Source organism: Tasmannia lanceolata, unplaced genomic scaffold, assembly GCF_043159265.1.
Source record: "Tasmannia lanceolata isolate RefF3 unplaced genomic scaffold, GAP_Taslan_0.1 ptg000002l, whole genome shotgun sequence".
In the NCBI taxonomy this organism is placed as follows: Eukaryota; Viridiplantae; Streptophyta; class Magnoliopsida; order Canellales; family Winteraceae; genus Tasmannia; species Tasmannia lanceolata.
Window position 1 is genome coordinate 25,724,486 of NW_027518679.1, and position 20,111 is coordinate 25,744,596.

The following is a 20,111-nucleotide window of genomic DNA, read 5'->3' on the forward strand; positions in this document are numbered from 1 at the left end:
GAGTGACAAAAAGTACATGAGGGAGACATACCACCTTACCTCAAGAAACAAAAAATCAACAAATGCACAAAAATCTTACCTGCTACGAATACTAGGGATTCCCAAAAAATTACATCTCACGACACCTATAGCCAAAGTAGGAAGAACTCACCAATACCTTTATAACATCCTAGACTAGTAGCGTCAAATTTAACGAATCCATTTATCGGTCCAAAAAGGCAATATTACCTTTTCCTATGATCCATCTAACGTTACCAATCCACTCATCTTTCCTCATAATCAAATCCTTTACTTAGTTGGAATCACCGATTTTCTTTTCTGTGAGATAGAAGCTTCCACCTTTTAGATTTGCTTCGAACCACTCATTATGGTGGTTCCGGTTTATTTTTAGTTTAGCAATTTTTTGTCCTTTTTCTGAATTTTTCATTCTTTACTCCTTTTGAGTGATTTCTTTCTAGTTGTTATACTCAACATCAGGCATTGAAGTAAGGTTTTATCCTTTTTTTTTAACAAGTAAAATGTTATAAATAAAAGCACACTGAACCGAGAATCGAGATGGAGTACATGATCTAATAAATTTTAAGGAAACAAAAGACAAACTACAAATTAGGCATCTCCCAGCAAACTACCAAAATAGAATAATAAAAGCTAAAATTTGTCAAACAATGTGCTAAGTGGTTGCCTTCACGATGAATATGGAAGAAAGAATAATCCATATTCCACCAAAAATAAAAGATCTCTCTAAACAAGAATTTAAACCTCCAATGGGAGGGTTCTCCTTTTTAAGCCATTGTATCGTTTTGAGGGAGTCACTCTCGATACTCTCGATCCACAGTTTCTAACCCAAGGTTGGCAGGGCGAGAATCGAAAGCGGGATTCGATTCGGGAATCGAAGGCTCCGGGGATGGTTGGAAGCGAGAATCGTGGGTTTGCCAGAGAGTCGGCGGAGATTCGCCGGGGATTCGTCGGGAGTCGCTGGGGAGTTGGGATTCGGTGGGGAATCGCAGGGAATCGCCTGGGAATTGGGGTTCCCAAAATTGGGAATCAGGGTTCCGACGATTCCGAACCCCGATTCCCAATTTTCGGGGATTCGAATCGGATTCGAGTTCCGGGGAATCGCGATTCCCCGCCTAGAGAAACGAATCCTGCTTCCTTGTTCTAACCCCAACCCAAATTGCTCGAACTTTGGCCTCCACCAAGCCTAAATTCAATATTTGACAGTCGAAAAAACATTGTTATTAAACTTACTAGCCATTCAAAAAAATGTTATTAAACTTATTCAGATGATTAGGATTTACTTACCTACTTCATTTGAAGAATATACAATAGATGCTTGATATATAAATGATTCCTGAGTGATTTTGTCACGTACAGGCCTTCAAGCTTCATCTAGTGCTTATCTGAAACTCCTTGTTTATGATGTTATACATCATTCGCAAGCTTAGTTATCAATTTTCTTTCATTCTGGCCAGAACTCCCAAAGTGTTTCATTCTGAAAACAGAACAAAACTAGAAAGAAATGTTCAGATTGAAATTCCAATCTCTTTTGGTCGCTTTCATCTGTTCCATTCAATTCGGTTAGTTTTGGTCATTCAGGCCTGTTTCTAGTTTTGCCATTTTTTTGCTATTTTTTCTACTTTGTTCTAGTCATTCTGGCCTGTTTCTAGTTTTGAAACCAGTCATTTGTTAGGCATTTGATATCTTCTAACCTTCCCAAACAAATGGAAAGGTTAGAACACATCAAACCCCCTCAATTCCACGCTTCCGATGTGAAAAAAATCCAACCCGTCATAGTGACTTTTTCGAAATGGCTGAAATATCGAAATGTTCCAATCCAAAAGGAAAATAGAATGGCCACCAATTAGAACTAGGATATACATGGAATAGGAGTTTATTTTTTAATTTATTTTTTAAAATTAAAAAATAAAGGAAGATGAGAAGGGAAAAATACCTCTAATGAAGGGTTAAGTCCTAAAGGATCATTGAAACTATTTGTTCTAGCTCTAATACAAAGTTAAAATATGGACTATAAAAAACAAGAAAAAAAAATACTTGTGATTTCCCTTTGAAACCATACGTTTTGGAGAATAAATACAATAACAAAGATTTATTAATCAGGGAAGGCTGTGACCCCCAGCAAGACTTGAGTTTCTATGTGCAATAAAGGCTACATCTTGACTGATTTAGCATAGAAACCAAAGGACCTAAGCTCCTTTATATAAAAGGGTCTTAGGTCACTCCCTACAAATAACTTATGTGAGATATACAGACACATGAACATAACTTACAGGCAACAAAAAATAGAAACAGCCATTAAAAAACTAGAAACATTATGTTATGTTTGTATCCTTAACAGTAACACTAACTACTAGTTTTTTTGGGAAACAAGAATAATTCAGCTTCTTATGACCTCTAGGTATTTAACTCATCTTCATAAAACCACATGCACAGTAACCAGGATCCTTTTAGGCTTCAATATCCGCATCATTATTATCGATGGTTTGGCCATTAAAGCTGAAAGAGCTGCCCATGAAAGTTGCAAGAGTTGGTAAAGTGCATTACGGAAAAAGGGGGTGGACCCTTCACCCTCTCCGATGGTCTTAAGCTTCAATGACTGTTACCCCTTCTACATTTAAAGCTGAGTTAAAAACACTTCTTCGAACTACTCTGTTTCACATATAACTCCTTTTGTGTTATATGATCTGTTGACAAACTTAGAGCTGCCTATGTTGTGGTGATGCCGTGTTTTTTTTTTTTTTGCTATTTTTGTTTTCTTCTCTGTTTCACACAATGTATTGAAAATCGGAATTGAATCGTAAATCGTAATTGGGGTCGCATGATTCACAGTGTTCAACAAGCAATCGATATTTCACAATCAAAGGTGTAGTACTGCTTGTAGTAGCGGTCCTTATATATCGTATCAACAATCGAAATATGGTCGAAAGAAAAAATCTCTATTTGATGGGGCTTCTTCGTATACCTATTCTTCCTATTGGACCCAGAAATTCCGATTCGTGCTGATTCTTCCCCCAACTAAAGAAGAGATCTTGGCACAATTGCCACATATGAAATTGAACACAATTTTGTAAAGAAATACCCCACTTGTTTCTCAAGAAGAGATGGGAAACATGCTCAATATCATTTGATTGAATAGTTGCCTCAGCTCAAGATTCAATCGGAAATATCGACAAATTCTTGTGGGGTCGAAGCGAAGGAAATAAATAAATAAATAAAAAAGTTTGTTTCCACTGCTACAATTTCATTCATGCATTTATGATCCATGTGACTGTATTGATACTACTGAAAGGTGTTCTATTTGTCCGTAGCTCACGTTTGATACCTGATAAAGAAAATCTTGGTTTTCGTTTCCTTTGTGACGGACCTAGAAGAGGGGGGACATGCCACGTATCTGCCTGGAATCATGTCTTCTTAGGCCTATTCTAGATGTACAATGCAATTTCGGTAGTCATATTTGTTAGGAATTACCAACGCAGCAAAATAACAATGCAAAGATAAAACGAAAGATCACACACAGAACACACAGATTTACGTGGTTCACCCAACCAGTTTGGTATGGGCTACGTCCACGGCAGAGCGACAAGCCAACGATTCCACTATTCTGAAGAAAAGCTTACAAACCCTCACACCTCTCTATGGCGTCTCCTAAAACCCCCCTGCAACCCCCCCGTAAAGTGTGCACTACTTTCCAGATTAGACTGAGATCAGGCTTCACCAATAACAATATTCCATTTCAGTTGGAAAATGCAGTCACTCCCTTCTGCCTTTGCACTCGAGGGCCAATCTCCGTCCGGCCCAAGGAAACCTTTGCACGCCTCCGTTACCTTTTGGGAGGCCTACGCCCCATAGAAACTGTCCACCTGAGACTGTCCCTTGGCCCGTAGGTCCTGTCATAAAGTTAGAATTCTAGCATTTCCACTTACTCCCCCGCCCTTGATCGAATGAGAATGGATAAGAGGCTCGTGGGATTGACGTGATAGGGGTGTCAACGGATCCACTTCGGGTCGGATCCACCTATGTCACAGTCACGATCCATTCAAATTCTTTATCGGTCGGGTCGGAGCCGGATTGTTCTTCGGATCCTACCTTCCATGTCATGATCACGATCCATTTTAATTCGGACCGTCCATCAGAGTGTCCTATTATGTCTCACTAAGCTAAGTAAACAATTAATTTTTTTTAAAAGAGATAGAATGGCAGTCCACTATTAGTGTGTCTCTATGCATTTTCTTCAACTAAGTTAAAAATTTATGTATGTTTAATCTATGTGTATAATAATGCTTGTAAACAATAAAACTAATCAAAATTACATACACAAATATAATGTATAACTATTATCAAAGAATATGATGCATAAAGAACAAAACCCCTCTCTCTTTTCCTTCGCGAAATGATGAAATGAAACGACTGAAATAAGTGAAATCGCATTCCCATCTGATTCATTAAGTGATAAGATAGATTTTGACCAAAATACCCTTCATAGAACGGTTAGCATTAATAAAATTTGGAGGGTATTTTTGTAAACCATTTCGGATCATGACTATCCAATGGGCATCTGTGGCGTGCCCATACACAATCCAAAATTTTTCGGATCCCATATTTGATGATCTGAAATATGCCCATGGATCCAATTCATATGTTTAGATCCCATTCATTAACATTTGGATTCGGACGATCCATCGGACCGTCTGGATCCAGTGACACCCCTATGACGTGAGAAGGTAGGGATGGCTATATTGCTGGGAGCAAACTCCAGGCCCTGGGGCTATTTACAACTAGCCAATTTCAAATTCTCAGATGATGTACTAGCAGTGCATCAAAGATGCAGTCGTCGATTTTTCCGATAGGCCACAATTACCGCGAGCAAACATATTAATGACGAGGAACGCATTTTTGCTTTGCTATGCTACTAATACTTGTATTTGCTCTGCTATTCTGCCCAAGCCTGGTTGAGGAAGAGTTACGGGAAGTAAAAAGATGGGGGCCCGCACAAGCGGTGGAGCATGTGGTTTAATTCGATGCAAAGCGAAGAACCTTACCAGGGCTTGACATGCCGTGAATCCTCTTGAAAGAGAGGGGTGCCTTCGGGAATGCGGACACAGGTGGTGCATGGCTGTCGTCAGCTCGTGCCGTGGCATATTGGGTACTGCTTCTTTGATTACAGCAACAATAACATCACCGATATGAGCATATCGGCGATTACTAGCTCCGATTATTCGAATACACATCAATTCTCTTGGATCTCGATAATACGAAGCAATGAGCTGGTTATTAGTTCTATAGTTATTAGTTATGGGCTAGTCCATTGTGTTTTTTTTTTTTTTTTTGAATCCAACTCTAAAGAAAAAACCAATGAGTATTATGAATGGGATGCTAAAGGGGCTTCATTGATATTCCCCAATTTGGAAGATCTCCATTTCAGATGAGCAAAGCCAATAGGATGAATCAAAAGAGTTCTGCACCATGAACTTTGTACCGCGCCCCTTCTAGGGGTATTTTAGTGATAGGTTCTATAGGAAGTGGACGATCCTATTTGGTCAAATCCCTAGCGACAAACTCCTATGTTCCTTTCATTACGGTATTGTCGAACAAGTTCCTGGATGACAGGATCCGATGGGGCTAAATCTCATCAATTTATTTCAACACTTGGACTTGGATCATATTACAGATACCTATTTAGTGGAATATGGTACGATATGTCGCTTCCCTCGAACACAAAAATAATACAAATAACAAATAAAAAGGAAAAGGCTGTTATGTTATGCATGCAGATACATGATCTATGGATAAATGCATGTATATGAGAGTATAGCTGTTTTAAAATAGAAAGGAATCTACGATTCATAGAAGAATCATTAGAACTCAGAAAGAAAGATTGGATCATATTGTATCCAACCTTATACCTTATACTCTTAAACAAAAGATTGTTAAAGAGAAAAATCTTTGTTTTGATAGAATCGGTCTGGGACGGAAGGATTCGAACCTCCGAGTAACGAGACCAAAACCCGCTAAGAATTTATAATCCCTATTCATGCAGGAACATCATTTTTCATCCATTCGATTTGACTTGGTGCTTTCTCCATCACGATTATTGTGAGAAGACATCCACAATAATTGTCCTCGGACAGTTTATTTGTGAAAATGTATGTATATCCAAATACGGACCACAGATAAAATCTGGTCAAGTTCTAATTGTTCTTGTTGACTCCTTAGTCATAAGATCAGCTAAGCCTCATTCGGATTGTAAATCGTAAGATTCATTCAAATATAAAAAATATGTATAATAAAAAATTATAAATAAAGAATAAAAATGGCCAATTATTCATTTTTCATCCAAATTCATTAATTCAAACAGAAACTACGATGATTGGCATTCAATATCGTAATATGAATTGTTTGGTGACAAACTTGACACAATAGAGTATATGGAGTTCAACTTTAGTAATGTAAGGAGACGGGGCACAACTGTCTACCTCCTCAGGCAGGAAAAGAAGGCTGAGGAAAAAGTAAAGTATATGGAGTTCAACTTTAGTAATGTAAGGAGACGGGGCACAACTGTCTACCTCCTCAGGCAGGAAAAGAAGGCCGAAGAAAAAGTACGAGAGATGAGGAGGGACTGGACCTGCTCGAAATGCGGTTATTTAAATTTTCGTTGGCGAAGAGATTGTCGATGCTGTAAGGTCCTGAAAGCAAAAGGTAAATCTTAGCGGGGTCCACCATCAGGACTTTTCATTCATAAATCAACAGATGTAAGTCTTAAAGGTCTCTGGCCAGACTCTGGGGACATCTTTGCCGGATCGGAGAATGGGATTCCGCCTTTAACCATTTCCGGGAAGGAGGTGGAGGACTGTAAACACCTCCTTAAATCATGTATGGTTGGTAGAATAAAATGGTGGAATTGGAATCTTGCTGATATATGGAATCGAGCTAAGACTTTATGGAAGATTCCGTCTCTCTCTATGCCAGGCATCCTTGGCCCTTATGAGGTCCTCTTCATGTTTGATAGCGTAGATATGGCATCTAAAATCCTGAAAATGGAAGGCGTGCGATAACTTCCTTCATTCCCTTCTCGCATGGCGGGCGGTGAAAAGACTAGAAGAAAAGGATATCTCGGTTAATTTTATTGGGATCCCTCTTCATGTATGGGCAACTTCAACTGTGGAGGCTCTGGGAAAAGTTCTGGATGTAAGAATGAAAGGCAACCAAATGATGCACGCATTGGCCCTTATTCTTACTTCGGATTGGTTTGAAACCAGGTCCTTTGTTCAGATCTGAGTACAGGACATCTGCTTCAAAATAGGCATAGAACTTCAAGGCTTCAAGCATCTTCGCCCCCAATCCCAAGACTGGTACAGAAGTCTTCTCATATTCGTAAGGTCTCTTTCAGGGCCCCCTCTGCCCGGGTTGATTCCATGAAATTCGGTTCTTTTTTCCGGCCTCCATCAGGATCTAAGGAACCTTTGGTCGTCCCTTAGACTCTAGGTTAGAAGGCCCCGGGAGTTTGCGCCCATAATACCATCAATTCAGGCAGAGGTGATTCCTCCGATCAGCGAACTGCATCTGGACCGACCTTGGCTCAGCCAGACAAACCTGGTGGGTCTGGCTCGCCTGCGCCTTCTTCGTTTTTGAAATTCAAAATTCAAAATTTTCAGTCCTTTTGGACTGGTCCCTCCAAGACTGACCTATTGGACGTAGGTCCAGTTCTGGGTGATCCAAAAATAGCCATTTCTCCTAAACCTGGCAAAATGGGACCCGTACCCGTGGGTACACCCAGCCCGCAGGGGTACGGGTACCAATTTCATTACCCGCGAAAAAAAATACCCGTACCCGTGACCCGCGGGTGGGTCTAGGTCGGGGTTTGGTGCCCGCGGGTTATCCGCCATTCGGTTTTCAACTTTTTATTCTTAAGGCCTAAACACTAAATATAAAAAATAGACTATGTGGGTGGGCCAACAAAACAAGTCAAAGCAATCAGACTATGACGTGACTGGTATCTTTGGTTGTACAAAAAAAAACACTTGTTAAAGTAAATGAAAAATTGTATGATGAATGGGCGTATAAACATATACTCATCATCCCATCCTTGATATTTGATCCAACAGCAGCTGACTTGTTAAGAAGCTGCTGTTGGATTAAATATCAAGGCTTGTACATCCATCGTACCACCTTTATGTGTTCATACACCCATTCATCATATAATTTCACTTGGTAAATATATATAATTTCTTCTTTAAATTTGTCGGGTTACCCGGACCCGCCCGGGTGGGTTCCAGGTTAATGAAAGGCTACCCGTACCCGTGCCGGTATTTCTTACCTGTACCCGCACGGGTTGTACCCGTACCCACGCGGGTTACCTGTTTGCTAGGTCTAATTTCTCCTCCTATAGGTGTGGAGCTTAGATCGCAGGATCATTCTGACAATATCAAGGCCCGGCGCCGAACGACGGCTTTTTCGAGACACGGAAAATCAAACATTAAACCCAAGAAAATCCTGGGTAATCTAATGAATTGTATCCTTGGTTAACCAGTAAAAGATTTGAGCTGTCTGGCTCCATTTTTAAAGTCTGGAAGCCATAGGGCTAGTAAATTTCTGCAACAATTGCTAGGTCGCCAAAACTGGAGGAGAGTCCTCAACTCCCCTCTTTTATTATAATTTTTTTAGGAAAAGGACCTTTCAAAAGCGATGGCTCTAGGTGGAATATGGATTGTTCTTCGCAAAATCGAGGTCTCTAGAGATTGGGCTTTTTTGCCAGAATAAGCTAGAGGCTATGGAAACGATGGCTCTAGGCAGGGAAGTAAAGAGATTATGCAAAATTCTAATCTTGGGAATAGCATCTTTGAGGAGATATAAATACATTCACGGTTTAAGTGACAAATGGCTTGTTGTTAGCGTGGATATTATCTGGGAGGTGGCGTCTATTTCATAGTATTTCTTGCTTTGCACGTCTACATTTCGGTGGGGCCCATTAATTGGTAGTTTAGACGGTTCGTACCTATAAGGTAGATTCATGGACATTCAGGAAAAGGAAAGTGCACCATTTTTGGCGAGTCTAAAAATGGAAGGCAGTAGCGTTTTCTCCCCGGAAGTTCAAACATTTAAGCATAGAAGGTTGCAACCAGTGGACTGCTCCCCCTAGATTGAGCTTTCAAATGAGGTGGAACACTTACGGTATGATGAAACCAAAGCTTCTGTTGAAGCGCCCACTCCGAGAGGGATCGTTAAAAGAACCCTAAAAAGACAGTGGAACCAGCTTAAAGAGGATTTTCTACAAAACATGGAGGAGCTCTTCCCTTTCACAGGCACCCGCAACATTAAGGATATTTGATTGCTAGTTTACAAACTTCGCTTCTTCAAGAACAGTCTTGCGGATGAGAAAAGGGAGCATCGCCTCAGTTGGGAGGTCAACCGATTGCTTTGCATCCGGAAGTTAGAGAAACTGATTGCCATCAGCTCGGACACAATGGAAGAAGTACCCGTACGAGTTCGCTATTGTCTTCTTCCCTAAAGAAAAGGAGCTGCAAGCCGAGATTGATTATTTTCTCTGTGAATTAAGGAGGTGTTCTTAGGTTTGGTGATGTCTTTCTCATTAGCATAGACATGGTTGTCATGATCTTCGTGGAAGGTCGCATGAAAGCTAGCTTTAATTTCTGAAGGGTTCCCTCAAGATCTTCGTTTGAAGATCGCAAAGATGTTGTGTCGTTTTACCAAGTGGTACTTGTAGGAATGGTCTTCTAGGAAAATCATAGTTTTTGAATTATTAGTGTTTTGTGGTACAGAGGAATGTAAAAAGGAAAAACTTGGACCTGTCCAGGGTTCCGAACATATCTCCTAGGACCTCATATGATGGTTCATGGGGGACTCCTGGTCCCTTTATCATGTAATCTTCGTATGATTATCAATACATTTTGTCAATTTTCAAAAAAAAACAGTAAGGAGACGGGGCGAGGATGTAGTAAATATGACTAGACAGGAGGTACCTAAGAGGGATATCTTTCGCTATCTTGGTTCAATCCTACGTAAGGAAGGAGACATTAAAGAGGATGTTAACCACAGAATAAGAGCAGGTTGGTTGAAGTGGAAGCATGCTTCAGGAGTTCTGTGTGACCGTAAAATACCTACTAAGTTGAAGGGAAAGTTTTGTAAGACAGTTGTGAGGCCAGCCATGCTGTACAGCTCAAAATGTTGGGCCACCAAGAAGCAGCATGTGCATAAGATGAGTGTAGCGGAGATACGAATGCTTAGATAGATGTACGGCCACACAAGATTAGATCGAATTAAAAATGAAGACATCCGTAAAAAGGTGGGGGTGGCACCAATTGAGGAGAAGATGAGAGAGCACCGCTTAAGATGGTTTAGGCATATCCAACTAGGCCTTTGGATGCTCCAGTGAGAAGAAGTGACTCATGCCAAGTTAATGGAGTAAAAGGAGGTAGGGGCAAACCGAAAACAGCTTGGGTAGAAACTCTGAGGAAAGACTTGAGGGCTAGGAACATAACAGAGAACATGACCTTGGATAGGAGAGAAGGAAAGAAAATGATCCATGTAGACGAAACCAACTAGTGTAAGGATTAGACTTAGTCAATTTGAGCCGAGTAGATCCTTTCACCTTCTTCATGAAAATATTCTAAAGGATTCATTAGCCGACCCTATTGCCAAAATCCGTCGGGCAAAACGATCTGATCACGTACAAATCAAACGGAAAAGTAAAATAACACAAGCAAGCCACAAGATGAACACCAAGATTTACATGGTTCAGCCAAGCCTACACTACGGGCAAGAAACACGATCTTCCACTATGAGAAAAAAACAATATACAAGGATTACAATGGATTAAACCCAAAACCCGCAAACCTTTCCTTGTTTCACTCAAACCAAGATCGTACACAAGAGATAACCCAAGAAAAAACCCAAGAGAAAACTCCAAGAAGAAGACCCCAAAAGAAAACCCAAGAATACCCACTTCTTCTTTCCCCTTCTCTCTCTCCCTCTTTCCTCTCTCTCTTTTTCTCTCTCTCAATCCATGAGGTAGCCGACACACCTCACCAAGAGAAACTCGTATTTGTCGCGCCCAACAAAGGGACTCACGTTTCCTTTTATACCTAGGTTTCCTAAAACCTAAAGGAAACATGTTTCCAAAATTTCCTCCACCGCACATGATGGAAATAAGGCAACTTTCCCAACAATCTCCACCTTGGCTTATTTCCCAGCCACCTGAAGATTTTTCTGTTGATGTCACCACCGGTCAGCTATCGTTGCACACCACCATTGGCCTTCCAAAGTACCAATTACACACCCTCAAATCAACTTGGTTCTGACTTCTGATTCGATCAACACGGCCAATGCACATGTGTAGCTGCCAACCCGTTGACTCACCCAGTCAACCTTGGAGAGGCATCTCGATCCATCCTCCCCAACGTAGGTACTATCATCCTCTCACCATCGTCTGCAACCTGAAAACCTTTCTCTGCACCAACTGCGAAAGAGACTCTACGCGTGCACGCGCTACCACTCTGTTTCTAACTAATCATCGAGATCTTAGGAACATTAGTCACCGTGTCCCCGACCAAACAATATAATCTACCACACTTCTCTCCTCTCGTCAGAACCATTCAGCTGCGTGTGATTTTCATGGCTCCACCTGCAGCTGAAAACTTGCAACCCCTGGATTCCAACCGACTAAGAGATACTAGATTCTTCCGTAGATTTGGAACATACACCATAACACCCAAAGCACGAACCACTCCATCGAACATCTTGATCTTCACTGTCCCAACTCCTGTAACGTCACAAGTAGACCCGTCACACAAGAACACTACACCCGCCCTTGTCTCCTCGAACGTATCAAAATATTCTCTCCTAGAGCATACATGAACAAAGCACCCTGAATCTAAAATCCACTCACCATGAGGAGAGTTGTGATTACCTGTGGAGACTGTGAGAACGTCACCAAACATTTCGCTCTATTCATCCGTTACCGCAACCACAGTATTCGTAGCACCATTGTCCGCCTGGTCAGCACGCTTTGGACAATCCCGCTTGATGTGGCCAACTGGCCATATTCTTTGCAACGGTAACATTGCACACCCTTTCCGCCGACCTTAGATCTTGACCTGCCTTTTCCTGATCCCCTGTCAGACGACCTTCTTCTTTGATTCCCACCATGAACAACCAACCCATGGTCTTCATTTCCACCAAGAATAGGTTTCTTTCGCATCTCATTCGATAAAAGCCCATGACTTCCTCTAACTTTATCGTGTCCTTACCGTACAATGAAGTCGTCACCAGGTTGTCATACGAATCAGGAAGCGAAGTAAGAAGCAAAAGGGCCTTGTCTTCTTCCTTCAACTTTTCATCAATCTTGTGGAGTTGATCCACAAGCCCGTTGAACACCGTGATGTGTTCCAGAAGATCTACGCGTTCCTGCAACTTCAGCCAGTATAATTGCCTCTTCAGATACAACCGGTTGGCCAAGCTTTTTGACATATAAAGCTTTTCCAACTTCTCCCATAATTTAGGCGCATCTTCTTCTTCCATAACGTTAAACATAACATTATCTGCCAGACATAGTGGAATCGTGTTGACCGCCTTTAACTCTATGGCTTCCCATTCGGCACCCGTCATCTTCTCCGTCTTCCCATCCTTTCCCTTCAACACGTTAGCCAAGCCCTGTTGAACTAGGATGTCCTTCACCCTCATCTGCCATAGGGTGAAACTGCCCTTAAAATCTGTCGATGTTGAACTGAGTAGAACTTGATTTTACCGCCATCTGAGATTACTTCGCAGTTTTCGGTGTATCGCTCACCTCGAACAAGAATCTTTCTTGAACAATCTTTCTAGTCCCAAAGATCGCTCTAACCGCGATCTAACCACAACACACACGATCACTCCACTCGGCCTTGACAATCGCTCCAACCACAGCTCTTATACCACTTGTTGAGAAAATCCGTCGGGCAAAACGATCCGATCACGCACAAATTAAATGGAAAAGTAAAATAACACAAGCAAGCCACAAGATGAACACCAAGATTTACGTGGTTCGGCCAAGCCTACTCCACGGGCGAGAAACACAATCTTCTACTATGAGAAAAAAAAACAATATACAAGGATTACAGTGGATTAAACCCAAAACCTACAACCCTTTCCTTGTTCCACTCAAACCAAGATCGTACACAAGAGATAACCCGAGAAAAAACCAAGAGAAAATTCCAAGAAGAAGACCTAAGACTACCCACTTCTTCTTTCCCCTTCTCTCTCTCCCTCTTTCCTCTCTCTCTTTTTCTCTCTCTCAATCCATGAGGTAGCCGACACACCTCACCAAGAGAAACTTGTGTTTGCCGCGCCCAACAAAGGGACTCACATTCCCTTTTATACCTAGGTTTCCTAAAACCTAAAGGAAGTATGTTTCCAAAATTTCCTCCACCGCACATGGTGGAAATAAGGCAACTTTCCCAACAACCCCAACTAGTTTTGGGACAAAGGCTTAGTTGAGTTGAGTTGAGTACTTTTGTTTTCTTCTCTTTGGGAAATCCTGCTTTGCTCTTTCCTTATCAATTAATCATTGTTATTTCTCAAAAATGTAAGTTCATAAACCCAGGTTTGCACCTTAAAAACCCACTATTGCCTATGTAGTATGTACCTCTCCTTTAGAGTGCGACCTAAGGGTGGACGGTCCTAGACCTTCATTAGATATTTCTCCACACGAAAAAATCTACTTTAGTGAGCTTCCCATCCCTTATCAAGGGCACATCCTATCTACTGGAAGATGGTAAACACATCACGCATATGATACTCATGGTTTAAAGTATCGGTTGATACAAAGATGTGCCACCCTAAGGGATATGTCGTGATTTTTCAGTGGGATGATACAGAAACAAATCGCATGTGTCATCTGATACAGACATTAATCATCCGAAAGCGATATACAATATCCCCTTATCAAGGGCAATACTTCCTAGTGGAAAACAGTGTCACGTTTTAAAGTTTAAGGTATCAGTATTAGCTAATATAAAGATGTACCACCTGATATGGCTCGGTTTTTCAATTGGATGATACAAAAATGAAGTGAATGCATTATATGATATAAACACTAGTCATCCAAAAAAATATACCAATACCATGATGTGCCGCCTGATATGTCTTCGTTTTTCAGTGGGATGATACAAAAACAAAGCGTATGTGTCATCTGATACAAACAAGGGAAATATTTACTAGTGGAATACAGTTTCACATTTTAAATTTTAAGGGATCAGTATTAGCTGATATAAAGATGTACCACCTGATATGGCTCGGCTTTTCAGTTGGATGAAAACAATGTGTATGCGTCATATGATATAAACATTAGTCATTAAAAAATATACCATGCTGTTCGAGACAATGTTTGTCTCCAGCTACGGATTGATACATTTTGGATTTTTAAAATGTTCAAGGCTTGTGGGAAATTCAATACGACAACAATTTATGTAATCAATGCATCATTAGAGCATCTCCTCAGGCGGAATGACAACTATGTCAATGTATGTTCTTTTTCCCAATTGAAGGGGTATCATTCAATTGAATATGATGATCCGTCTTACGAAAGCCCATAGGAGGGACTTATTATGACATGTTTGAGATATAAAAATTTTTCTGTGAGAAATTTGAATAATTTAATCTTTATTTTTAAGGAAATGATATATTCGCTCCTTAATTTTTACTTGGGGCAACCCCCTATAGTGTAAAGAGTACTAATAAATACACTAGAGGGGGAAGTACCAAGTAAAAAGGGGGCGAATATATCACTTCCCTATTTTTATTAGTAATACTTATAATTAGCACTTAAAATTGTATGATTAACTTTTCTTGGTTTTATTGTTAGATTGCAATAAATTTGATGTTAAAGTAATAAAATGTTTCTTTTAGTTAAATTTGATAGATATAGTGGTTTTTATTTTTATTTTTTAAATTTTTAACTATTTAAATAAAATCTCCAATCGCAGCGTCTTTATTGAAATGGAACATAGAAACAGACGAAACACAGGATACATCTTGTACCACCGACCAAAAATATATATACAACGAAACGGAATTTATAACTAAGCTTGCAACAGATCCATTCAATTATTCATTCAACAACCCAACAATTGAGCATTAGATAATGATGTTGAGCCTAACAAGTAGGTCACATGCCTAATAACCATCATCAATTAGATACAAGATAACCATACATAAGATGGAATAAGAAGAAGCTATTCATGAATGTGCAAGAATGACAGTGAGAATAGACACAAGAAAGGATATCTAACCTGGTTCAGCATCCACTTAAATCCAACCGCAGCCACACATTCATTTTTTGCAGCACTACTAAACCAGTCTAAGCTATAGACAGTATCTAAAGTTGATAGGATAGTTGAAATGTTACTTCTCCTTCCTTTAACAGAAAAGATTTCTCCATTCGAACTGATGTTGGCGTGGCTGTTTAACAAGGTTTCAAACCACCCACTTCCCGATCTTTGCATGGATAAGATAACAAAGAACCGGACAGGTGTACACGCACATTCAGCCCTGACCAAACCAACTCAATGAATTGGAAATTGCAATAATGAATGCAAAAGTGAACATTGAACGAGTATAAGTGCAATACCGGCTATAAGTTTTGGGTCGTGGAAAATGTACATAGAGCATCTCCTCAGGCGGAATGCCAACTGTGTCACAATGCATGTCCTTTTTTTCCAAAATGGGTGGAATTTTCTTTGGTGTTATGCTTATCTGCTTTAGAGAGACAGAGAAAATATACAGTCCAAATGCTGTGACAAAGAAGAAAAAAACCGCCCGAAGCACAAATGGTGATCTCTTTGATGCCTTGAATGAAAATATACTCTGCAAATGAGTTTGATTAGAGTCAGAAAATCAGTATTAACAGAATGAACATATCCAAACTATAAGTGGGGTTAAGCTCCTTGTCAAATACCATGTTTCTCACGTATAGCGGAAAATGATGGACTATCATGTAGTCCAACTTATCATCTTCTGTTCTACAACCAAATTGGTAATCACATTGATGCTCTTTACAAACTTCATCAGTATATCCGCAAATGATGTTTGTCAGGGTTTGAACTCCATGGCCAGTAACACAGTAGCTGCATTTTAGTCATTGATGAGCACACTTCTGAAAGCTAAAATAATAACTGAAAAAAGAATATAAAATAAAATACACAATTTTATTCTGATTTAGAAATGTGAAAACATATAATACGATCATAGGAAGCATGCTATGTTAGATATTCTTCGTGATGAGAATTGATCAAGTCTCCAGATACACTGAAAATCCACTTCCAGAGAAAATGAGGTCACATAACCTTTAAGAAGTTCAAAAAATGCACTTGGCATTTTCCCCATACACCCACAAAACAAAGTGGCGTGTGGATGTAAAATCAGGGAATAAAATAAGATACGTGGTCTGATGCATCTTCAAACAACAAAGAGGTGAGAAGAGCGTGGAAGGCGAACCAGAAAATAAAATAAAGAAAGTTAATCAGACGCAAAATATCATTAAAATGATAGATGTTATATGATAACTTTTATTGAGAAATAGAAAGAAGAGTCAAGGAATGAAGAATAAGGAACCTAATTGCTAATAGAAAAAGACCCAAAGATCTACACATGACACCGATAAGAGCGGTCGACTGAACCATTTTTTTTTCAAAAATTGCATCAAGACTAACATAAAATAAATCAAGACAAAAGTTCCCTTCCCAAATGCACGCAAATTAGCTAATAAAACAACAACAAATTCTTAATTTCTTTTTTTTCTTTCCGCAGAATTCTGGAAACTAACACAATCAATCAAGCTAAAATTTATAAAAGACATTATCCATCAAACAGTAACATAAAAAAGAACTAGTCTGGAAAAGATCTGAACCCTAAAAGAAAATGAAATTTTCACAGAAAAAAGATGTGATCCGTGCCAAAACAGACCAAAATTCCTCATCTAAAAAGGAGATAATCACACTAACCTGGTTGAGTGATTCAAGAGCTCGATCGCAATTTCTTGAAAAAACCCTAAAAACCCTAAAACCCTAAAAACCCTAGCTCTGAGTCAATAACATTTATACGAAATACGGAGGAGGAGGGAAAGTGAGAGAGAAAGGAAATGAGAAGAGGAGAGAGCGTCGGACTTTTCTATTTTTTTTATTCGTACGCTTTGCTTTTTGGTGCGGAAATTAGAAAATGGTTGTCACGTGACAGGGTCAGTGTACACGTGAGAAGAATGCAAGTCACGGATTGGACACCGGAAAATAAAAACGAAAGTAAAATAGGCGTACGCTAAGACATCTATTCTAGAGTCTTGACAAGTCTTTGTTTTGAATTTTGATTTGGGAGATGATAAATTCGCACCCTCTGTAGGATAATTCACCCTTTGATTTGAGTCAAAAAAAAAATGATTGCTGGCCTTTATTTGTTTGTTTTAGGCCTTTTTTTCGTTTAGATAGATTGCTGCAACTGATTATGGGGCCAAACTGATTATTGGGTGCTAAATTAAGGTTGTGTTCGTTTAAGATTATGGCAACTGATTGTGAGTGCTAAACTGATTATTGGACTCAAATTTAAACGGAATTTTGAGTCCAATAATCAGTTTGGGGTTAAATTTGGGCGATGATAAATTCGCATTGCACCCCTTTAAATGAGTGTATGTGGCGGACTTCAACTCTTTTTGACGTCTATTCACATTTACAGGGGTGCGAATTATCCTTCAAGGGGTGCGAATTTATCATCGCCCTTAAATTTGTGTCCAATAACAGGTTTAGGGCATACAATCGGTCATCATAATATGAGATGATCAGGGCCTAAATGTAAATTTAGGTCCAATAGGCCCACAATTGGTTGGCATTATCTTAAATGAACAAGCCTTTAGATTTGAAGAACCAATTGTGACTCCAAACTTGATTACTAAACTCAAACAATCAGTTCTGAAAATCCAAAACAAAATACGGCCTTAATTTTAAGTCCAATAATCAGTTTTAGTCTCACAATCAGTTCTAATTTTTATCTTTTCTGATTGTAAGAAAGTTGTTAAATCGGACAAACAAGTAATGAAAGCATGGGTGGTGAAGGTAGATAATTAATTGATATTAGCACTCATGGTTTCTTGTAGTTTACTTTTCTTTTTCTTTTTTTGCACAACCAATTAAGCACACCATCTTCCATTCTACTTCACTTCACTTCTATTCCACTTCACTTCACTTCACTCCACTTTCCATGGTATAAAAACAAGCATATGAAGCCTTATGCTTTGTCTAATTATCTCCCTAGTGTGCATGGAGAATAGAGGGAAAGATTAGATATTTCTCTATGCCACATCATCTACTCCATGTTTGTTTATCGTTTTCATGAAATTCTACTTCGGAAGTCCGTCTCTATCATATGAGTTGGCAAGGAAAAATGCACATCTTAAGGAAATAAGGATTCATGATCCCATCCGAAAGGAAATGAGATTTTTCCACCTCACATTGGTTTTGACACATTGACAATGATAATTTTCATCATTTTATAAAGTTGATTGCCATGGTTTCAGGTAGCTGGAAAATGAAGAAGATGACATTTTATACGGCGTGTCCAATATTTTTCAAAAAGTATTCCACGGCCCACTCCATAGGATGATCCAAAAACCGTCCATTTGTTGGGTTGTGCCCCATAAATCAATTTCATAGGATGATCCTAACCCTAGGATCTAATGTGCAATAATCCCTTTGTAGATCCCAGGGTTAGGATCATCCTGTGGAAATGATTTATGAAGCGTAACCTATTTATGTTGTGGCCCAACAAATGGACGGTTTGGACCATCTTATGGAGTGGGCCATATAGTATTTTTCTGAAAAATACTGGACTGTAAGGCCACACACTATATAAAATTTTTGGAGAAGACATTCTCTTATTTTGTAATGACACTCCTCACTCTCATTTCATTTGACAACCATATTGTTTACACCCATTTTTGGGCTTGGTCGGTCGTGAAGGACCGAATCACCAAAAGGCGACTAGGTTAGACCAACTCAATGAAAGAAGGTTATGCCCTTCCGGCAAAATAGCTATGCGCAGCGGAAATTAGATTGGCATAGTTCTTTAAATTTTCTTTTTGATCTTGCTTTTGCCCAAGATCCTAGAGTCTACATTAGTTATTATAATTAATTTAAGATCAATAATTACCTCTTTGAAGAATAAATTAGCAACTCACGCTGCTTGATATACTCCTTGAACGGTTGCGATCGTTCTGAATAGGGGCGGAGGCACATATAGCATGGGGGGCCATGCCCTCCCTCCCAATGACTAGCAAAGTCCCTTTTATGTGCATGGTTATACATGCTTGATTGGCTAGTTTAGTGGCCATGGCACCCCCAATGACGAATGCTTAGCAAGTGTAAATTAGTCCAGCCTCCTCAAGTGTAAATTCCTGGCTCTACCCCTTACTGCGAACCCACAAATTGAACCGATGGATTCTTTTTCTTCGCACGGTCGATTGTGGATGTGAATAACTATTATTCACTTCTTTAGGATGTGATCTAATCGGTACCCAAGTAGTAGAGATTAGAAAAACAAATTGGAAGCCTTTTCTTTTGATTTTTTGAGTGCTTTTCAACAATTGAAAAAGAGATAGATGGAGAAGATGAAAACGATTTTTCAAGGGGAATGGGTGAAGAATTTTTGGATCTCTCTCTCTCTCTCTCTCTCTCTCTATCTCTCTCTCTCTCTCTGAGAAATTCGCCCTGCCCTTTCTCTTTTATGGTAAAAGAGTTGGGTTTGTTTAGTCCTTCTTTCTCTCATTCAAATTCTATCCAAATTGGAAGACAAGTTGCAATGAAACTCCCAAACCAATTGGGACTCTACCAAAACCAACTCTTGGCTTCAGTGGGACACCCCACTCTCTTTGGGAAATGTGTTTTTGAGTCACTCTCCAGCTCCTTGACAGCTTATCCAATTAGAGTTCGTGTTGGAATCGAAGTGTTTGGATTCCATAAGCTACATTTGAACAATTCTATCTCCAAGAGGAGTTCTAATGCAACTCAAAGTCCATGATCCATTGGGAACCGTTTCCCTAGGCCTTCCAACTGATTTGGGCG

The 20,111-nt window shown here is 39.7% G+C and overlaps 1 protein-coding gene across 3 annotated transcripts in view; it reads right to left on the minus strand.

Annotated features, from left to right (window-relative positions):
- Positions 1–17,192, minus strand: part of LOC143883185 (uncharacterized) — a 38,118-nt gene extending 20,926 nt beyond the window's left edge. The window contains exons 1-5 of one of the 3 annotated variants that reach the window (XM_077386545.1): positions 17,010–17,192; positions 16,245–16,314; positions 15,965–16,133; positions 15,638–15,873; positions 15,300–15,558 (exon numbers count right to left, since the gene is read on the minus strand). In XM_077386545.1, the coding sequence (XP_077242660.1) occupies positions 15,300–15,558; positions 15,638–15,873; positions 15,965–16,133; positions 16,245–16,264 (684 nt within the window). In that variant the 5' untranslated portion in view covers positions 16,265–16,314; positions 17,010–17,192. The remainder of the gene's footprint in view (positions 1–15,299; positions 15,559–15,637; positions 15,874–15,964; positions 16,134–16,244; positions 16,315–17,009) is intronic. The other 2 variants (XM_077386538.1, XM_077386553.1) reach the window with 2 other exon arrangements.
- Between the last annotated feature and the right edge of the window lie 2,919 nt (positions 17,193–20,111).